This window comes from Mytilus edulis, chromosome 1, assembly GCF_963676685.1.
Source record: "Mytilus edulis chromosome 1, xbMytEdul2.2, whole genome shotgun sequence".
Lineage (NCBI taxonomy): Eukaryota > Metazoa > Mollusca > Bivalvia > Mytilida > Mytilidae > Mytilus > Mytilus edulis.
The window spans coordinates 14,522,671-14,543,099 of NC_092344.1; the positions used below are offsets into that span (position 1 = coordinate 14,522,671).

At 31.3% G+C, this 20,429-nt stretch overlaps 1 protein-coding gene across 4 annotated transcripts in view; it reads right to left on the minus strand.

The window, feature by feature from the left end:
• Positions 1-800: 800 nt before the first annotated feature.
• The window catches only part of LOC139510452 (conserved oligomeric Golgi complex subunit 5-like), a 32,159-nt gene continuing 12,530 nt past the window's right edge, over positions 801-20,429 (minus strand). Inside the window, exons 4-23 of one of the 4 annotated variants that reach the window (XM_071297042.1) lie at positions 19,267-19,321; positions 18,814-18,883; positions 18,023-18,143; positions 17,612-17,626; positions 16,345-16,475; positions 15,412-15,571; positions 14,576-14,685; positions 14,006-14,083; positions 12,822-12,909; positions 7,252-7,435; positions 6,607-6,768; positions 6,001-6,100; positions 5,412-5,522; positions 4,881-4,943; positions 4,445-4,548; positions 3,906-4,031; positions 3,337-3,522; positions 2,520-2,646; positions 2,010-2,089; positions 801-1,581 (exon numbers count right to left, since the gene is read on the minus strand). In XM_071297042.1, the coding sequence (XP_071153143.1) occupies positions 1,467-1,581; positions 2,010-2,089; positions 2,520-2,646; positions 3,337-3,522; positions 3,906-4,031; positions 4,445-4,548; positions 4,881-4,943; positions 5,412-5,522; positions 6,001-6,100; positions 6,607-6,768; positions 7,252-7,435; positions 12,822-12,909; positions 14,006-14,083; positions 14,576-14,685; positions 15,412-15,571; positions 16,345-16,475; positions 17,612-17,626; positions 18,023-18,143; positions 18,814-18,883; positions 19,267-19,321 (2,186 nt within the window). In that variant the 3' untranslated portion in view covers positions 801-1,466. Of the gene's footprint in view, positions 1,582-2,009; positions 2,090-2,519; positions 2,647-3,336; positions 3,523-3,905; positions 4,035-4,444; positions 4,549-4,880; positions 4,944-5,411; positions 5,523-6,000; positions 6,101-6,606; positions 6,769-7,251; positions 7,436-12,821; positions 12,910-14,005; positions 14,084-14,575; positions 14,686-15,411; positions 15,572-16,344; positions 16,476-17,611; positions 17,627-18,022; positions 18,144-18,813; positions 18,884-19,266; positions 19,322-20,429 lie in introns of all 4 variants that reach the window. The other 3 variants (XM_071297037.1, XM_071297053.1, XM_071297049.1) reach the window with 3 other exon arrangements.

The window sequence follows — 20,429 nt, forward strand, 5'->3', positions numbered from 1 at the left end:
TTTATAAATTTCAGATTTTACATTTAAGTGTTATGAATTTTTATGCTTAAAAAAGGGGGGATTTTCCAATTTTGGGACAATAACTAACACTTTCACAAAATTTTATGCAACTTTGATAAATTGTTTATATCTATTGACATAAGCTCCCTTTCCATTTTTATAAATTTTAGATTTTACGTTTTCTTAAGTAATGAATTTTTATACTTAAAAAAAGGGGATTTTATGAAACTTTGGTGAATATATTAATGTAACATCCCTTTTGATTTGTATATATATTTCTAGTTGATCATATAAATTCATTCAAAGCATAAAAGACAAGTTAAAAGAGCAACGGGCGTATCATGCACTAAAGCTCAGCCCTTTATTGTCCCAAGTCAGGAGCCTCTATTTTGCCTTTGTAAATCTTGTATGATTTTCAATTTTAGTTCATTTATATGTTTTGGAGTTTGATATGACATCCATTTTCATTGAAATAGTACCCTAGTACACATTTTGTTTAGGGCCTGATGAAGCCTGCCACTGGGTGCTGGATTTTCTCACTGTGTTGAAGACCTATTGTTTGCTTTTGGCTGTTTTCTGCTCTTTGTCAGGTTGTTGTCTCTTTGACACATTCATGATTTCCATTCTCAATTTTACAAATAACTTGTTTTTAAAATGTCTGCCTGTCATTGCTACATGTCCTTACAAATGAGGACTATTGTACAATGAAAAAAGTAGAAAGATTCTATGATGGGAATCATTATTACCTGAAATGATTTCTAATGCTAACACATTAAATTTGCATTATTACAAAACTTATATTCATTGTATAAATAATTTATTTCATAAAAACAATTTCACAAACCTTAACAATTCTTCCCAACAATATTATCACAGAAACAATATATATGCATGAGTAACCCACAAGAAATCTTTCTAAAAATGGATGTATAATAAATTGAATAAATGCAGCCTTTTCAGTTTTAGTACATTTTTTAAATATATATATAAAATCTGCTAGAACGATGAAAAATTTACTAGACATGATCAGTTTTTATAAAATTGACCTTCATTTGTTTAAAAGTTGTCAACAACTATAACAACATTGTACAATTTCAAATTAAAAATTAACTCAATAACTGCTGGCTCCAGCTTAAAATGTTGAGAATTTAAAAGGTTGAGGACCAGGTGAACATTGAATGTCCTGAAGGCATCACAATAATTCAGTCGATATATTTTTTGATTTAGGTCTTTCCTTTTTTTACAGCAACACTTTAAGACAAAGTGGGAAAAAAAAGTACTGTTCCATTTCATGAACACAGAACTCTTATTGCTTTTATTTGATTAAGATCAGCAATAATTGGACCCATAAACATTTCATAACATCCTCTTACACTATGGAGATTGAATATCACAAATAATTTATAGAGGTGCTGAGCATATCTGTAATGTCTGCATTTAATTTTTAAAAGTTTTCAACAACCGAATCATGTCGCTGATTGTAATCCTTTCTGTAAAAGATCTAACATAACTGGATAAATAGATGCAAATTCTCTCCCTTGTCTAGATTTAACATTCTGCACATAACCTTCCAATGTTCCTCTGTAAAAAAACAAACACAAAATTCTGTAATGAAATAAAAAACACAAAAAAATTTATTGATTAAAGTGTGGTTGAAATAAATTTAGATCAAAAGACTTCCAAGCCATACCAGATTGAAATTTAGTGCTATAAATCATGTTAGATAAATCAAATAATTCTCACATATCACTTTCTCACTGAAAAAAATGTGGTTACTTATAAAAATGTATTACTGTATTATAGCATTATTAAAGGAGTAGACATACCATTATTTCAACAATACATTAAAATCACCTATGTAGATTTGTCAAAGACAAAATAAATAGCCATCTGTGATAATATAAAAAACAATAATATTTATGAATCCAATATCTTTTTGACATCATACAAGACCTTAAAACTGAATATAAAATAAAATATTTCTCCAATCTTGATTTTCCTTAACTTACTTTATTAATGTCAATTTATCCTTCTCTGATGAGTGATCTTCTAACCACTGAGAGTATCTACTTATAGACCAATCTGCAGCCTGCAAAAAAAACAAATAATTAAGCTTCATATATTATTTTGGGCAAAACAAATTGATTCAAACCAGAACCTCAAAACATTTTCATTATAGAAAATATTAATGAATTAGAAAGTTATTGTGTATCTTTATAAACACTTTTAGCAATATAATGCAGTAAATGTAAGATAAATAAATATTGGTCAATTACTATATCTCCTATTGAATACTTTTAACTTTCATCAACCTATGACCTACTTTTTTAATGTCACCTTGTTATCTTTTTCCTATTTATTTTCTAACAGTAAAACATAAATGACCTAAGATCTAATTTCAGCATAAACATCAGGTTTTTGAGGTAATGCATATTTCTGTTTTATTCAAAAGCTAAATGGCCATGTTCCTGGATTAGTTTCTTTCTTACTCATACTAATAATATTCTATATATACTTACTACATGTGGTGATTTCAGTTCAACAGGAGCTCTGGCAAACAAGAAATGTAATACAGTACTATATGGAATGATTTCTCCTAAAGCTGGACTCATAGAAATGTGTTCAACTGACTGGAATAATAATGGTCTGCAAATGAAAGAACAGAAATGGTTATGGAGATCATTGCATCTATCTTCATTCTTATAAAGTTCTTTATAAAAAAAATTGTGTTCTCAAGAACCTAACATTTTCAGTCACCAATAGAAGCTTTCATATTTAAAATATCTATTATTTATAGTAGAGGACAATATTTTATTTCCCATGAATAAGCTCACAAGGAGCAAAATACAATTTATGAATTATCAATATAAAACCTTAATTAGACTATAACAAAGAGGAACAACAATAGTCTAGTATACATTATGATACAAAAGAAAAAAACAGTTTTGACATGATGAACTACACATATATTTATAGATTATCGTTGATCATCTCAACGAGATTGATTTTCTCGCTTGAGCTGGTACAGCGAAAGTGAGAAAAGCAATCGAGTTGAGATGACCAATGATAATCTGTTTATCGCTATTTTACCTATGACAACGTTGTCAATTTCATGTCAATTTCGTTAGCAATGCTGCGTGTCCTTAGTTTCTAGCGATAATTTTTCCATCTCAAGCGAGAAGCATGATATGAAAATTATCACAAAAAAAGATCAAAAGAAAAATGCACAAAATAGCGATAAATAAATATATTCAACAGTGTTTATATATAAACAGCATTGAAAAGGCAAACACTATTATTTCTGTTGCCCTTAAGTAAGTTAAACAATTTCTATACCTAAATGATCTGAGTAGTCTGTAATGTTTGCCTAGGTCTGCTATTCGTTTACAGAATGGGGATATTGCTAATTCCATTTGGGCAAAGTCTGCTGCAAGTCTTAGTTTCCCTCCTTCTCCTAAAGGTCGGATCAGACTAGCATGTCTTACAAATAATTCTACACATCTACATGATATTGGTTGTAAACTGAAAAAAATATGGGTCAATTTATTATTCTAATGAAAAGAAAAAATAGAGTTGCTTGTTTGTTACATCTACATTGTACTCCAAAAATTTGTAGATAATCTATTATTTAAAATAAAACTTCTTGTGTTTTTCTTTTGTATTTTTTGTATTTTTGTTAATATGTCATCTACATTGGCTGTCTACAATGTACAATTAGATTAAAATGTCAATTTAAATGTGTGTAAAGACCAATATAGTTTAAATAATTAACATGTAAAATGTTAACAACTTTTCTTTTTTCTTGATGGCCTATTTTATTAGTATTGCCTCCGATATATATCAGTAATAAAATATGATTTTGATTTCATGTTATACTTCATGTGGCCTATGATAAAGGTTCTTACCATTCCATAATGAAGTCTGTACATTCGTATTTAGATAAATAGTCTGTTTGACATCTGACAACAAAGTCCTGTAACTCTCTCATATAAAGTGAACACTGGGAATCTTTTTGGTTATCTGAAGGGGCACTTCTACAATGACAATATGGACAATTAGTCTAACATTACAATAAAAAATAAATTTCAGTCAGCACCAATGATTATTTGGTAAAGAAGATTGACCACATCTTCATTTTTGTATGTAAAAAGATGTTGCTGTTTTTTTTTACATGTAGAGATATCTGAAAATAATTTTGGAATATATATAATAATTTCTTTTTTTGTTGTTGTTGTGGAAAATGTAAACAACCATTAACATTTAAAAAGTAACAATAATCAGTTCCTGATTTCACATTTCTTCTTTTCCAAACCCAGTGATTTTTCTGAATAAAAAAGATGAATTGTAAACTTGTTTTACATCTCACTTCATTTGAAAGAGAGAAAAAATACTAAGTTTGTTTCAGGTATAGCATACAAGAGGTTAATGATAGATTTAATCTTACGTAGAGAAGTCTTCCTGATGCATGGTTAGTATGATAGCTTCTGTTGCATCGGATATGGATGATAAAAGGGGGTTGATAGCATGACTCATCAATATCACAATTCCCTGAAACAAATACATAAGCTGTTATAATTGGGTGTTTGACAACAAAATATCACAATTTTTTTTTTACATAAGTAATTGCTATGATTGGGTGTTATGCAATTCAGATGATTTTTGTCTGTTCAGGTCAATTAAATTCTAACAAAATAAACAATAATTTGTTGTCCTATAATTGATATCTCATTTTCTTGCTATATAAATACCTGGTTAGTAATTTTTTTCAGTACATTATAAACCAGTTCATTTTAACTTAAATTCGATATTTTCTATATAGGCAATATAATTTATATCAGATTTTTAATGAACAATGTCCAAGTTTATTTATATGATCTTACCTCTAATGATTTATGTATACTCTCTATTGCTTCTAAAGAATAATTATTTAATGATGTCACAACCTAGAAAAAATATAAAAAACCTCATAAATATAAAATTATGGTACGACTGTGGATTAAACAACTATCCATCAATTATCAAAGGATGCAAGTTTTATTTTTTTTCCTGGGGATTTCCTTCTTTGGAATGTAAGCAATTATAGGTCATCATATCCCCTTTAAAATGCTGGGTTTCTTTATCATTTAAAATACTTGATTTCTCATTTACTCAGATGCAATATTTAAACCCTCCTAAAAAACAAAAGAAAAACCATTTCTTTAAAACATTTTGAATGGGAGCATATAGTTGGACCCCCCCTTTACTCTGGGTTGGGAACCCCCCATTTTAAAATGGCTGGATCCGTCCCTGAGTGGAAACCCTGATCTCTTGTAACATGTGTAAAGACCAAATTTTGGCAGTATATGTATTTGTAGAGTATTGATAGTTGTGTGAAATTTTTCTTTGGTAAACAATCCTTTTTATTGCCCTACCTTCGTGACTGACTGATGAAAAAGATACAATGTATTAACAACAGCCTGGTTCCTGGTTTGACCTTGTGTTGCTGGTCCAATTACCTGACTTGCTTCGCCATCAGTAGAAAGCTAAAGTTAAAGAAGCAAGTTACACAATTAAAATCTTTACCGAATATGTACTTTCAAGAGGAATAATAAAACTGGTTGGTTGCATTATTCTTTCAAATTCTATATATTTTTGTAATGTGTTAAAAAGCATAATGCTTCTACAGGGAGGCAAAAAATTATGGAAAAATTACATTTATAAAAAAAATTCCAACAACTAAACATGTTATTTCATCAGTCTTGCAATTCTGTTGATGATGGCATTACTTCCCTAGATGTATGTGCAAATCGAAATTATAATATTAAGTAAAACTTGCATATAAAGATTACGCTTGGGACCAGTGATAACTGACCTTACAACAGATGTGATCTTTTAATTGTGGCTCAAAATGCATAGGTATAAGTACAGTGGTACAAGAAGACAAAACAGGTTTTCACTGAATACAGAACAGGAGTACTTCACAAAAGGTTTGCCTGTAAAATGTCTTTATAAACAACTCACCAACTGTTCACTTTTAACATTAAATAACTGAACTGTTTTTGCTACATTCTTTGCAATGGTTATACTTAATTTTGTGTCCACACTTGCCACATTCAATTCACTGTGAAAAGAAAATAACATGTTCTACTAATTTAACTATAAAAAGAAACATCAAATCTCTTGATTCAATTTTTGATGGATATTTTAACATTCAAATCGATCTTTATTTTTGTTCAGTGATGACTAGATTCATCTTAATTTGATATACAAATTAATGAAAACTAAACAAAAATATTTCAGAAGTATAAAATGATGTACCAGGTGCAGCATCAGCTGGGTGTTCACAATGACCTTCTATTGGACATTTCATTGTTATAACTAATATATAAATTGTACTTTAGTCTTTCTTTTTTCTACTTACAAAACAATTATTCTATACAAACTTTAAACAATGCAGCTGAATTCAATTTATTGTGCAATAACATATGTGCTTAACATGAAATGAAAACTAAAATTTGGTTCCCAATATGAAAATCAGTTTGGACCTAGAATTATTTTGTGAGGTCATGCAAAGTATACCTACACTGTCTTGTTACTATATTTTGAAAATAAATATTAAAACCATACCTAGATATTGTTTTAATGATACTTTCAACTTCCTGTTCTGTGGGAGGATTCATGGAGCCAGTTGCGAATACAAGGTTGATGGGATCAAACAATCTGGATAGAGATCTGGATAAATAGGCTGTTTCAAACTTGCATAATGTATTCCGTAATGCCTTCTCAGGGCTGAAATTAAGATGATTATATAAATATTTTCTATCTAATTAATAACTACAAGCATATGTGTGCAGAACAAATCTTCATTTTAATGCAAATAATAAAATATGACCTTAAACCTTTTGACAATGTCAAAAGATAGGACAAATCTCATTACTATCAAAGGGAGATAACAGTTACAAATTAATGAAATTATCAAATGTACAAATTGCCAGCAATGAAAATTATGTCAGTCATTGGAAACAAAGAATCTTTTTGTGACTAATTTTTAAGAATGAAACAACACCTTCATTGTTTCAATTACATTTTCCCACATGAAAATACAAACAAACAGCAAATATATTTTTTTTCTAAATTTTCATTTAAAATTTGCTGTTTTACTAATTTTACAATTATCTTAAAATGTTACTCATATTTCAGTACAGGTGAGGCAACTCAGTATTTTGAAAATTCTTTTAAAGGTAATTGTCTCCTTTAGCTACTGTAGCTTACTCATATTTATCAGACTTATGTGAGAACATATCCTCGTCCACAATGGAATCTTCATGTACAACAATATCTGCTAAATTTGTTGAAGCTTTCGGGTTTAATTGTTGGAGACGCTTCCATAAGTCATTGTATAATCTTAATAATTTAGGGTACTCTCCTTCAAATGCTTGTTTTATAAATGTTGATCCTGAAATATAAAAATAAATAAAGAGTTATATATGTATAGTACAGTGCTAAATTCTGTTTAAAATATTGTACTTTAAATATTTAAAGTTGGTTTATAAAAGTTTTTCATTTCATTACTTTTTTTAGTCAATCTTTTTGTGTCGGGATGTATAAGTACTGGGCCACGTCCACTTGTATTTTTGTCCATCTGATGAGTTAAGCCTTTTTCAACTGATTTTTATAGTTCGTTCTTATGTTGTACTGTTATACCACTGTCCCAGGTTAGTGGAGGGTTGGGATCCCGCTAACATGTTTAACCCCGCCACATTATTTATGTATGTGCCTGTCCCAGGAGCCTGTTATTCAGTGGTTGTCGTTTGTTTATGTGTTACATATTTGTTTTTCATTCATTTTTTTACATAAATAAGGCCGTTAGTTTTCTCGTTTGAATAGTTTTACATTGTCTTATCGGGGCCTTTTATAGCTGACTATGCGGTATGGGCTTTGCTCATTGTTAAAGGCTGTACGGTGACCTATAGTTGTTAATGTCTGTGTCATTTTGGTCTTTTGTGGATAGTTGTCTCATTGGCAATCATACCACATCTTCTTTTTTATATTACATGCATCTAATCATGTTACCCTAGCCTGATCTAGCCTTGAAATTGCCATATTTGGCAATTAAGTTCATTGTTTAAGGTGATGAGTGAGTCTAAGACTCAACAATTTCAAATTTCAACAAAAGGATTTAATCAAAGAGCAGATTGCTCTGAACGATACGATTGCCATTGTTTTCATTGATACATGTATTAGTATTATTTTCAAAAATAATTCAACTGCATGTGTAAAATACTTGTAAAATGTAATTTACATAATCTGAATAGTTATTCAACTTTAAAATAGCTAATCCTCGATACAAGTGTATGAACAAGTTACTTATTGTCTTTTATTTTTGTACTATTAATTCCAAGTTGACTTTCCACAGCAGTCACTGAGAGTGAGAGAAGGTATTTCACTTTGTACCTTATCACCTATTTTCCTACTTGAATTCTAGGTGGAACCCCTATTCCTAGCTCTTTAAATATTTAATTTCCTTTGGGTCAGTTGGCATGACTCCTTTCCATAAACATTCCTCTGTTTAAATTGCATTCGGTTTTAATATAATACGATGTTTATTTTTTCTCGACGTATCGTCGTTTGAAAAAAATGACTTATGGAAGGGGGACAACTCGAAGGGATAATATGGAAGACTCCATTTTAGCTGAAGGGGTGTTCTAGTTACACCTTAATGTTGTGGATTACATTTATTTTAATTTAAATGATGCATATGATTTAAAATTATGCAACAACAATAACCCTCAATAGCAGACAGACATAGAAAGGATCTTGTGAATTTCAAATTAATCAATGGAGTGGGGAATCCAGAACAACCATTCAATCTGATACCCCTTCAAGTCAAGAAAACTATACGCATGCGCATAATTACATAAACAGACCCTTGCTGACTTGTGATTTGAAGCAAGGACGTATATTAAATGTTAATTAAACGACCTCCATTTCTTTATTGAAGTACAATATCAAATATCAGTTACATAACGGTGACATATATGAAAACTCCACTTCAGTTCTTATATGACAGAAATAGATTTATCGATCGGAATTCCGAGAACTCTCGCATGTTATCAAAACTGGGGAATTCCCGCTGACATGTTTCTAAATTTATACAAGAGTGTACACGCTGAAATGTCTCGCCTTCTATACTAAGCATTGATATTATGTTGATAGTCCTAAGTATAAAGCTAAGCTTTATTACAACTGTCACATAAACTTAACATTAACCAAGATAACTAAACAAAGACCAATGAACCTTGAAAATGAGGTCAAGGTCAGATGACACCTGCCAGTTGAACATGTACACCTTACAATCCTTCCATACACCGAATATACTAGCCCTATTGCTTATAGTATCTGAGATATGGACTTGACCACCAAAACTTAACCTTGTTCACTGATCCATGAAATGAGGTCGAGGTCAAGTGAAAACTGTGTGACAGACATGAGGACCTTGCAAGGTACGCACATATCAAATATATTTATCCTATTACTTATAATAAGAGAGAATTCAACATTACAAAAACTTTGAACTTTTTTTTAAGTGGTCACTGAATCATGAAAATGAGGTCAAGGACATTGGACATGTGACTGACGGAAACTTCGTAACATGAAGCATCTATATACAAAGTATGAAGCATCCAGGTCTTCCACCTTCTAAAATATAAAGCTTTTAAGAAGTGAGCCAATGCTGCAGCCGCCTTAGCCGCCGCTACCGCCAGATCAGTATCCCTGTGTTGAGCTTTTTGCAACAAAAGTTGCAGGCTCAACAAAAAACACTAAATATAAATACTGCTTAATTCTGATTTTCCTTGTTGTAAAAAACAAGTGAAACTGCGAGCTATTGCTCACTGATGATACCCCCGCCGCAAGTGGATAATATTAATAGTGTAAAAATATGCAAGTGTTCGGTAAACAGGAAGTTGTCGAGTGATGAATCTGAAAACGCATCACACGGTATAGCTGACTTATATAAATCCTGAAACTAAATTTCAGAAATCCTTGTATTGTAGTTCCTGAGAAAAATGTGTCGAAAATTTTCAACTTGGCTATCATGTGTAAAATCATACAAGTGTTCGGTAAACAGGAAGTTGTCGATTGATGAATCTGAAAACGCATCACACTGTATAGCTGACTTATATAAATCCTAAAACCAAATTTCAGAAATCCTTGTATTGTAGTTCCTGAGAAAAATGTGACGAAAATTTTCAACTTGGCTATCATGTGTAAAATCAGACAAGTGTTCGGTAAACAGGAAGTTGTCAAGTGATGAATCTGAAAACGCATCACACGGTATGGCTGACATATATAAATGTTGATACCAAATTACAGAAAGGGTGGATGTGTAGTTCCTGAGAAAAATGTGACGAAAGTTTCATGGGACGGACTGACTGACGGACGGACTGATGGACGGAATGATGGACGGACGGACTGACAGACAGAGGTAAAACAGTATACCCCCCCTTTTTTAAAGCGGGGGTATAATAAAAACATGCATACAAATCAAGGGAAATATTGACACATGAAGATTATGAAAAGAACATTATAGGACAGTTGTTTAAATTCAATCCTTTTGTTTTTTATACCATTTAAAGCAAAACAATCTCAAGAATCTGAGATGTTCCTTGGTGTTTAGAATAAAACGGTTGATGTAAGGGCATAGCCCTGAGTCAATGGTATAAGCCTACAGATTGCTTAAAAGCAATCGTATCCCAAAATTTCAGATTGAACATTTTTAACAACAAACAGCCTTCCAAGTTTCTGTTTGGATACCACTAGGAATATCAAGTTTCATAGACTCACCATTATTAGTTCCCCTTAAACTGAACTTATTTTGAAACTTTTAAAATGTAAGCTATGCACAAGTTTACAGACTGTAACTGAGGGGATAAAGCCAAAAATATTAATTAATGATATGTGCCCATGCTAATATTCCATTTTAAATACCAAATACGATTGCTGTACAATTTAGTGGTTCCATTGAACTTGATGTAACCACAAAATTGGATACGAAAACTATAGAAAAGTTTCATTGGATCATACCTGAGGGGGCAGACAAAAACTAAAACTGTATTGGGGTAAGTTGAATTTTTAATTGTAAAATTGAGAATGGAAAAAAAGGAATATGTCAAAGAGACAACAAACCGACCAAAGAGCAGATAACAGCTGAATGCTACCATATGTATCATATACCTGATTCAAAATTATACTAGAGGCTCTCAAGAGCCTGTATCGCTCACCTGACTCTACTTGGGTTTTTGAAATCATATAAAAAAAAGATAAAATTTGCCTACAAAGTTACAAAACTTGGTCTGCACCTCATAACGAACGTTTATGCTATGTAGGGTTTCATTCCATTCATTGGTTCTCTAAAAGAAGACTTTTGTATGCATTTCCCATAGGGTCCTATGTTAAACTAAACCCCCCGCTGGCGGCCATCTTGGATGATGGATCGGCTACAAAGTAACAACATTTGGTCAGCATCTCATAAGAAACATTAATGATATGTTTGATTTCATTCCATTCAGTGGTTCTCCAAAAGAAGAAATTTGAATGTATTTCCCATAGGGTCCTATGTTAAACTAAGTCCCCCCCCACTGGCGGCCATCTTGGATGTTTGATGGATGACAAAGTAACAACACTTGGTCAGCAACTCATTAGGGACATTCATGCTATGTTTTGTTTCACTCCATTCAATGGTTTACTAAAAGAAGTCATTTGTATGTACTTCTCATAGGGTTCAATGTAAAACTAAGTCCCCTGCTGGCAGCCATCTTGGATGATGGATCGGCTACAAAGTAACAACACTTCGTCAGCACCTCATAAAGAATATTCATGCCATGTTTAGTTTCATTTGATTCAGTGGTTCTCTAAAAGAAGTCATTTGTATGCATTTCCCAAAGGGTCCTATGTTAAACTAAGTCCCCCGCTGACAGCCATCTTGGATCATGGATCGGCTACAAAGTAACAACACTTGGTCAGCACCTCATAATGAACATTCATGCCCTGTTTGGTTTCATTCCGTTCAACAGTTCAGAAGTCATTTGTATGTATTTCCCATAAGGTCCTATGTTAAACTAAGTCCCCCGCTGGCGGCCATCTTGGATCATGGATCAGCTACAAAGTAACAACCCTTGGTCAGCACCTTATAATGAACATTCATGCCCTGTTTGGTTTCATTCAATTCAGTGGTTCTCTAAAAGAAGTCATTTGTATGCATTTCCCATAGGGTCCTATGTTAAACTAAGTCCCCCGCTGGCGGCCATCTTGGGTCATGGATCGGCTACAAAGTAACAACACTTGGTCAGCAACCATAAGAAACATTCATGCCATGTTTGGTTTCAATCAATTCAGTGGTTCTCTAAAAGAAGCCATTTGTATGTATTTCCCAGAGGGTCCAATATTAAACTAAGTCCCCCGCTGGCGGCCATCTTGGATAATGGATCGGCTACAAAGTAACAACACTTAGTCAGCACCTCATAAGGAACATTCATGCCATGTTTTGTTTCATTCCATTCAGTGGTTCTCTAGAAGAAGTTCAAAATGTAAAATGTTAATGACGACTACGACGACGGACGACTACGACAGACGAAGACGATGGACGCCAAGTGATGAGAAGAGCTCACTTGGCCCTTAGGGCCAGGTGAGCTAAAAAGGACATTTTGAGGAAATAACCATTTTAGTTCATTACAATTACATCAATATATACCTTATAACTTTTTCATTTTCTGTGTCCTCAAATTAATTTTTTTATCAAATTTTGTATCCCCTAACCCTTTTCTTAACAAGTTTCATACTACCTTCAGTTGCTTCATGAAATTCTGTTGTAAGCATCTTTGTTATATTTTCCCAGAAATTCTGCATTATGTTAACATTACCATCTTTATGCTGAAAAAATGAGCATGAACACTTTTAATGCTTAAATAATAATTCTTTTATAAGATATTGCTGATTGATAAAAAGAATTTAAAAATACAACTATGATAAACAAAATGTCACTAGAAATGTAAATACTGTGAAAGTACTTTTATTCGTGGGGTACCAATTTTCGTGGTTTTCGTGGATGATTTTATCCACGAATTTAAGTGTCCAACGAAATAAAACAACCATTGTCCAAATCAAGACATGGAAAGATCCCCATCGGTAGGTTTGACCGCTGATATGATCTACAGAATATATTGAATAATGCAGGATTATACCCATTTAATCTTTAATAACCTAAACCGTACAACTTTTGATCTTTTTATTCTCATAAAAAATATTGTTGATCGACAAAAGTCAGATTTCCGGTATTGTTTTGCTAGTATGATAAAGTTTTCATTTTATATCCTCATAGTTCTCCTACATATGGGAAATAATAATTTCACGCTGGGCTTGCTTTTGATAAGAATTATTTCACAATTCAAGATACGTTTAAACCATTTATTGATGTTACTGTTTTCTTTAGGTGACATGTTTATGGCCTAACCAACACCTTTGATGGTCTTTAATCTGTTGATCACTTTATCATAGGTTAATTAGTGTTATCACTACGATTTACACGGTCAATGTTTACTTTGCAATTTCCTTCAATCAAGACTATTTGTAACCTTCGTTTCTAAAGGCTTTAATTTTCCAATTATTTTTTTATATTAGAAAACTAAAATCCACGAATTCAAAACCCCACGAACATGTTAATATTACTCAAACCACGAAAATTGATACCCACGAATTAAAGTACTTTCACAGTATGTGTAAAGAATAACACCAAGCATAAAGAATTTGACAATCACAGTTAGAAACTCTTACAACATTTGTGACAAAACAACGATTCTTGTCAGTGGTTAAAAACTGTCATTTCAAACAACAGGAATATATTAGTCCAATGTTTTAATAATCAATTTTGATTTAAGTTATTTCAACATCTGTGACAAAAAAATTACTCCTGTTATTAAAAACAACAGGAATATTAAACCATTTTTTTATAATATATAATCTTCCTTACTTTAGCTAGCTCCTCAATAAAGCCTACATGTGTAACAGGATCTCTCTTCTTTACAAGTACCTTCTGCAGATGCTGGACCTATGGTATTATAAATTAAGCTATAATTCATTATTTTTCTTATTAGTAAAGGAACATTAACTGTCAAATTCATGTTAACCAATTTTATTCAAATTCTCTTGATTTATAACATACTTAAACATGTATCCGAATTACAAAAAAACACTAAAATAAACACTTACTGATGCATGGACTCCATAATATGTATCAGCATTTTGTGTGGTTTTTTTTTGTCTAGACGCCACCTTGTTGACCATCGAGGTGACTCCCAAAGACTGCCAATGGTCATCTTATTTCACTATATTTTTTTTTATCTTGTAGCTTATGCCCCTTTAAGTATTTTACAGTTCACTGTGGAAAACACTATCTGCTTGAAACCATAAGTCTTTTCCCAAAACTACTAGAAACTAGCAATTAGGCTTTGTATCATGATTCAAAGAAGATGTATCACAATACAAAATATCTAGTAAAAAAATGTTTAGATTCAATAGTGTTTTATCCATTATAACAAACCTGAGCACACGAGGCATATATGTTATCCATTAATTTTTCCATGTTTGTCCACAGTGTAGCTCTGAATGCAGCAGTATTCCCAGTCATAGGCATCGTAGCTCGTCCTGGACCTAAAACATTCAAAATGACCATGGTAAAAATATCTTATTTTACACAACTTTATGGTTTTTGATTGGCCCTTTGGTGTATTCTCTGTTCCTTAAATTTCAGAATCAAGATCTAGAAATAGCAAAATGAAACCTTGTGAACAGTGCCTCAGTCATAATCCTGTAATTTATTCCCCTAAATAATATATCCAACACTACCAATCTCAACAAGCAGTTGAAAAAACAGTAGTGACTACCTTATCCTTACTGGAAAAGGAGGTCCCCAGTTAAACAGATAATGTTACAATTGAAATATCACCTCTGTAATACTGTAAACTTACTTATTTTCACAGTTACTTAATTTGGAGTTTTGCCCTTTCTAGCATACCTAGCAGTAAATAAGGGAAGACACAAGTTTACAGATTCACAACAATTATTATTCCTCATAATTTTACAACACGCGAAAGTCATGAAAAATAAATTGATAATGGAAATTGGTTGTTTTACGATTTGTCTTAAATATCTTTGTTTAAAGACTGTGGGAAAAAGTTCTATGAACCATGAAATATTTAAATTATTGAGAGGCTTTTATCACAACAGTTGTTTTACTTAATTCTCTGGGAAGGGTTCCCATCAGATCTTTCTGGTAGCCATTGTAACACTAGAAAACTTCTTTGCCTTTTCTAACTTTCCCTCAAGATATTATGCTACATGAATAATGTCATGGCTACCACAATATGTTCAACCTACCTTTATTTGAAGATTGTTGAGTCAAAGTTCTAACATCCAGACAAGATCTTATATTTGTGTGAAGGTTGTCTTGGCAACCAGTAACAACTCTATCTACAATGGTATGTAAACAACCAAGATTGTGGAAAACTTGAAGGGATGTGGCTACTTGAGTAGGATTCTGAAAATAAACAAATAAATAATAATATTGTACTGAAGCAATAACAGGTACGGTACATTTACTCCCAAACTTCCGACTTATAAGTGAGTACCTACGGTATAAAAGATAAAACAACAAAAAACACAAAGGTAAAACATAACACTACAGTGTATGTCACCTGTGTTTTCTGATGAACCAACACATTGTGGGACCAGAAAAAATGTCGAACTAAGCAGGATGTCAAAATACTCAGGTTTTTTCTGCAAAGATAGGCGTATTTTGGAACCATAAAAATGTGTCAGTAAAAGCAAGATGTTGGAATACTAAGGTATCGGATTATGTGTCAAAATAGTTAAAGCAGTCAGACATCATTCTATCATGCTTGTTCAGTCTAAACTTAAGAACGCCTGTGGATTGAATCATTACAACCAATTACTTATGTAAAATATTATAAGTTCATGTAGCAAAATCATGAAGTTATAAAATACTAATATGAAATAGCTAAGGGCTATTCCATTCAAAAATATGTGGTAGAGTAGAAAATGAAGTTTTATCATTGAATGTGGGTCATGTGTCTTTTTCAGTATGCGTCTATTACCATTATGCAAATTGGTTCTTGGTTGTAGGGATATTTTAAAAGTCCCTTCCTACCCTCTCACATAATTTTTAATGGAATAGCCCTAATGACATTTAGCATTTTACCCAGTTTTGAAACTGTCAAATATGGTAACATTAACAGAAATGAAAGTAGAGGTAAAGTAATAGATGATTAGACTGTAACCACACATTCTTACTTGTGTTTCCATACTCTGTTCCAACATTTTCTGAGCCTGTGTTTCTACATCTTGACGAGCTTGTTTTATAAACCTTCTGTCCTGTTCAATAACTTCAATACCACTCAGATCTACTCCTTCACAAATGTAATCTGAAAATAATGTACTATCATATTTATAAAGGTCTAGAGATCAAGAGTTACAAGGTTGGCTAATACTGAAAGCACATCTAGCATTTAGATTCTGTTCAACTTATTTTTTTACCAAACTGTTTACCATATCTTGAAAAGAAATGAAAATATAAATTTTAATTTTCTTGGTGACACTTCTTTTCTTAAAAATAACTGTTTCCTTTTCTCCTTTTAATCAATATATTTCAGTTTGACTTCATTTGATGTCAAACAGTCTATCATGTGTAAATTCTATCTCAAATATGATTAGCTTACCAGTTACCCTAATACTAGCCCAATCACAAACTAACATGTAAACCATGCAAAAGTTTCAACACAACTGCATACTAAATGTCTTTGACTTACTATTTGTGGTTTTAATTTCCCTTATCAAATCAAAAACTTTAACAACTTTATACACAGCGGCCAACACTGAAATAACATGCATAAGTCTGGCTAAGATGAGATAAAGTCTTCACATTTTTTGGTTAATGTTTTTTTAAGTTGAATATGAAAAGTTAACATGCGCTTTCCTGAAGTGAAGAGGAAACTAATACACCTAGTATAGACAACTTAACATATCTTGGCGAGTAATTTATGAAAAATATGTGATAACTTATTTTAAAATTACAAGGAAACTTCAAATGATTGTTATAGAATTTTAACACATATTTTTTTAAAAGAACAAGAATTAAGTCATAGCCCAAGCTACAATTGTAATATTATTACTTGTATATATATGATTCATTACAATGAATTTGTTCATCTCATTCAAATTTATATTTCAAGCTGATTCAGTAACAATACCATTTAATGATAAACTATGAGATGACTTTGCCATGATGAATTGCAAATGGAAGGCATTATACAATATACAGAGACACAAATAAGGCAGTGCAATGTACCAAAAACAGATGTTTTACAAAAAGCACCTGCACATGAATAGTGTTACCTCCATGATTTCACAATGGTTTTATTGTTTTAATAAAGAACTACAGCAAGCTTTGTCACATGCTACATGCTGATAAAGAGGCAACTTAAAGAAAATTAAATCTGTTCAATTTTGCTGCAAACTTTTTTCTTTTATAAAAGATTTGCATAAAATTGGTTATACTTACTAAAGGGGAATGATCCTGGAATATATGTAAACAACTGATACTTAAAACACTCATGCACCAAAACCTTAAACCACATTAGAAGTTTAATATACATTTTTGCTACAAATGATAATTCATGCAACAAAAACAAAAATAGCACATATAATATATTTCCTACTAATGTTAATTGTTAATATGGGTTTTCGACATAAAACATCCAAACATGCTGACTTGCATCAAATAAACTTTGAAATGAAAACATTTCCCTCAAGCTAAATCTAAGCATCCTGTTTCTCAAATTGTTTATCAAATTATATACATGCTTGGTATCCCGTTTCTCTAGTTATTTACTAAATAATATACATGCAAAATAACATATCAATATAATGTATATGTGAAAATTATCAAATCTTATTTTAAGTATATACCAACCCAATTCATTTAAACTTTGAGCTGCCTTAGTTATCTCCCTTGCACCACCTTGTAGTTGACTATGGAGTCTTTTGCTGAGATAAATTATCCTGATTACTCTTCGTAGCAAATCACATGCTTCCTGAAATAAAAAGGATCTAATAAATTAGAATGAATTATAATTCGTAAGCTATGAAGATAGTGGAAAGAAACAACAAAATAAGGTAGCTGTTAATGTTTTTAAATCTTAATCAAAGTGTTAAAGCGCTGGAAAAAGCATTTGCGGCATATCTTACAGTAGAAGAAAATTTCAAAATCTATACCATTTCTTTTAAATTGTTTCAATATGAAATACAGTGTGAAGATATTGCAATCGACTTATTGCAGATAGGCAAACAGAGTAAGGTTTACCAATACAATACTTGATTAAATCAACAAACATATTTTGATATTAAAATAAAGCAAGAGAGCACCTATTAGTTCGTTTATAACAGCAAAATTTATTTAGTTTTATTTAGTAAAAAATATTAACCATTACAATCTCGAATGTAGAATGAAAAATGTGTGCACTCTATTTTGTTGATAAACAAAATGGCCATACACGATGCCAGTAAAAGGAAATGCTTTAAAAAAAAAAAACAATTACAAGGACTTCCAAAGAGAATATACCATAATATGTTTGGATATTATAAAACAATTACAAGGACTTCCAAAGAGAATATACCATAATATGTTTGGATATTATAAAAAAAAAATAGAAATATTTACTGTTAAAAAAAAGAACAAATGAAGATATTCCAAGCCAATTTTACCTGCAAATTTCTTAACTGCGTAGTTCTAGCAGATATTTTGTTGAATGGCTCAGTAACTTTAGTTCTTATTCTAAAACATATTCAAATAAAAGTAATTAATTAATTTTAATATGCTATATAATAGTTCTTTTCCTTCTTTAGACGGTACTAAAACAAATATTATGTCAATTTTTGACAAAAATGAATTTCAACCTGTTACTTGAACAATTATTAAAAAAGATATGTTATCCCTTAATAAACACTTATGATCATAGGTGATGAGCTAACACAAAAATGAAAAAAAATATTGTGTAGACAATGACTGGACACTTGGTTATTGATGAAGACTAAATGTTGAACTCGTTTTTTTTTTAGTTTTTGTGTTGTTAAGTAGTTGACTCATTTAAAAAAAATATACCACATATCTTTTATTTGAAAATGTATAAATACATGTACAGCTAAATGATTGTGTACCTGTCCATGGCTGCTAGTAGAGACTGAATTCTGGTCTGCATCATCTGAAGAACACCTACAATAAAAATTCCAGTACATTGCAAAGGTTTTCCAAAAAAAGAAATTATCAAGATCAAAAGAAGAATCAATTAACATTTTAAATCTGAGAACAAAATCAAATCAAGTAAGTTAGGACAATGTACTTTAACAAGTTGTAAAAGGGATATCAATCTTGTTATAAGAGAATTTGCAACATCAACAGTGCAATCAATGCATATAGGGGAATAAAACATTTAAGATGCAATATCCATGATATCTATTCATTTTCATTGCCACTGGCTAATGTCTGCAGTTATTGTCTTCAATATTAAAATTTGCAAAATTAATAATTTAGTGTATTTAATTAGTAATAAATAAATAATGTTCATTGAAAGATGTTTCTGTTTCGCCATGCAGTAATGCTCTTAAAGTATTAAACACAAATTTAACTATTTGGGGTTTTATGACTTTTTAAAGCTAAACAATTACTTCCTTTATCACGCAAAAGAATAGAATTTTTGGTAGTGTATCTGAAGATTTTACAATGTCAATTGATGACACAAGTTACAATTATGAATAATTAATTTTACAAGCCTGGATAAGTGACATTCAAAAGAGTTTCAACTCCTGTTTCTAACTGACATCCATGTTATAATGTGGAATCATTATTATTCATTGGATACTAAATTTTCATGGGTTTCTTTGGTACAGGGGTACACAAATTTAAATGTTCAAAGAATTACAAATTTTCAAAAGGTATATATGCATACTTTGCCAAAACAACAAAATAAGTTTTCCTCAATCCACATAAAATTAGTACCCACAAAAAACAAGAGGCTCTCAAGAGCCTGAATCGCTCACCTGAATTTTTTTGGTTTAATCTCTCATCAATGATTATTTTGGCTTTTCAATTTATTTAAATGTTCTTTGAATCGTCCTATTTTCTTCAAAAGCAAAAAAAAATCATTTTCTCCTATGTTCTATTTTAGCCATAGGAGCTATGTTTCTTGACATACAAGGAAATGAAATATAAAATTTATACTAGATACTCTGAAACTCTGAAACTCATTTAGCCTAAGTTTGGCTGAAATTGATACAGCAGTTTCATAAGAGAAGATTTTTTAAAGTAAGTCAACATGATGAAC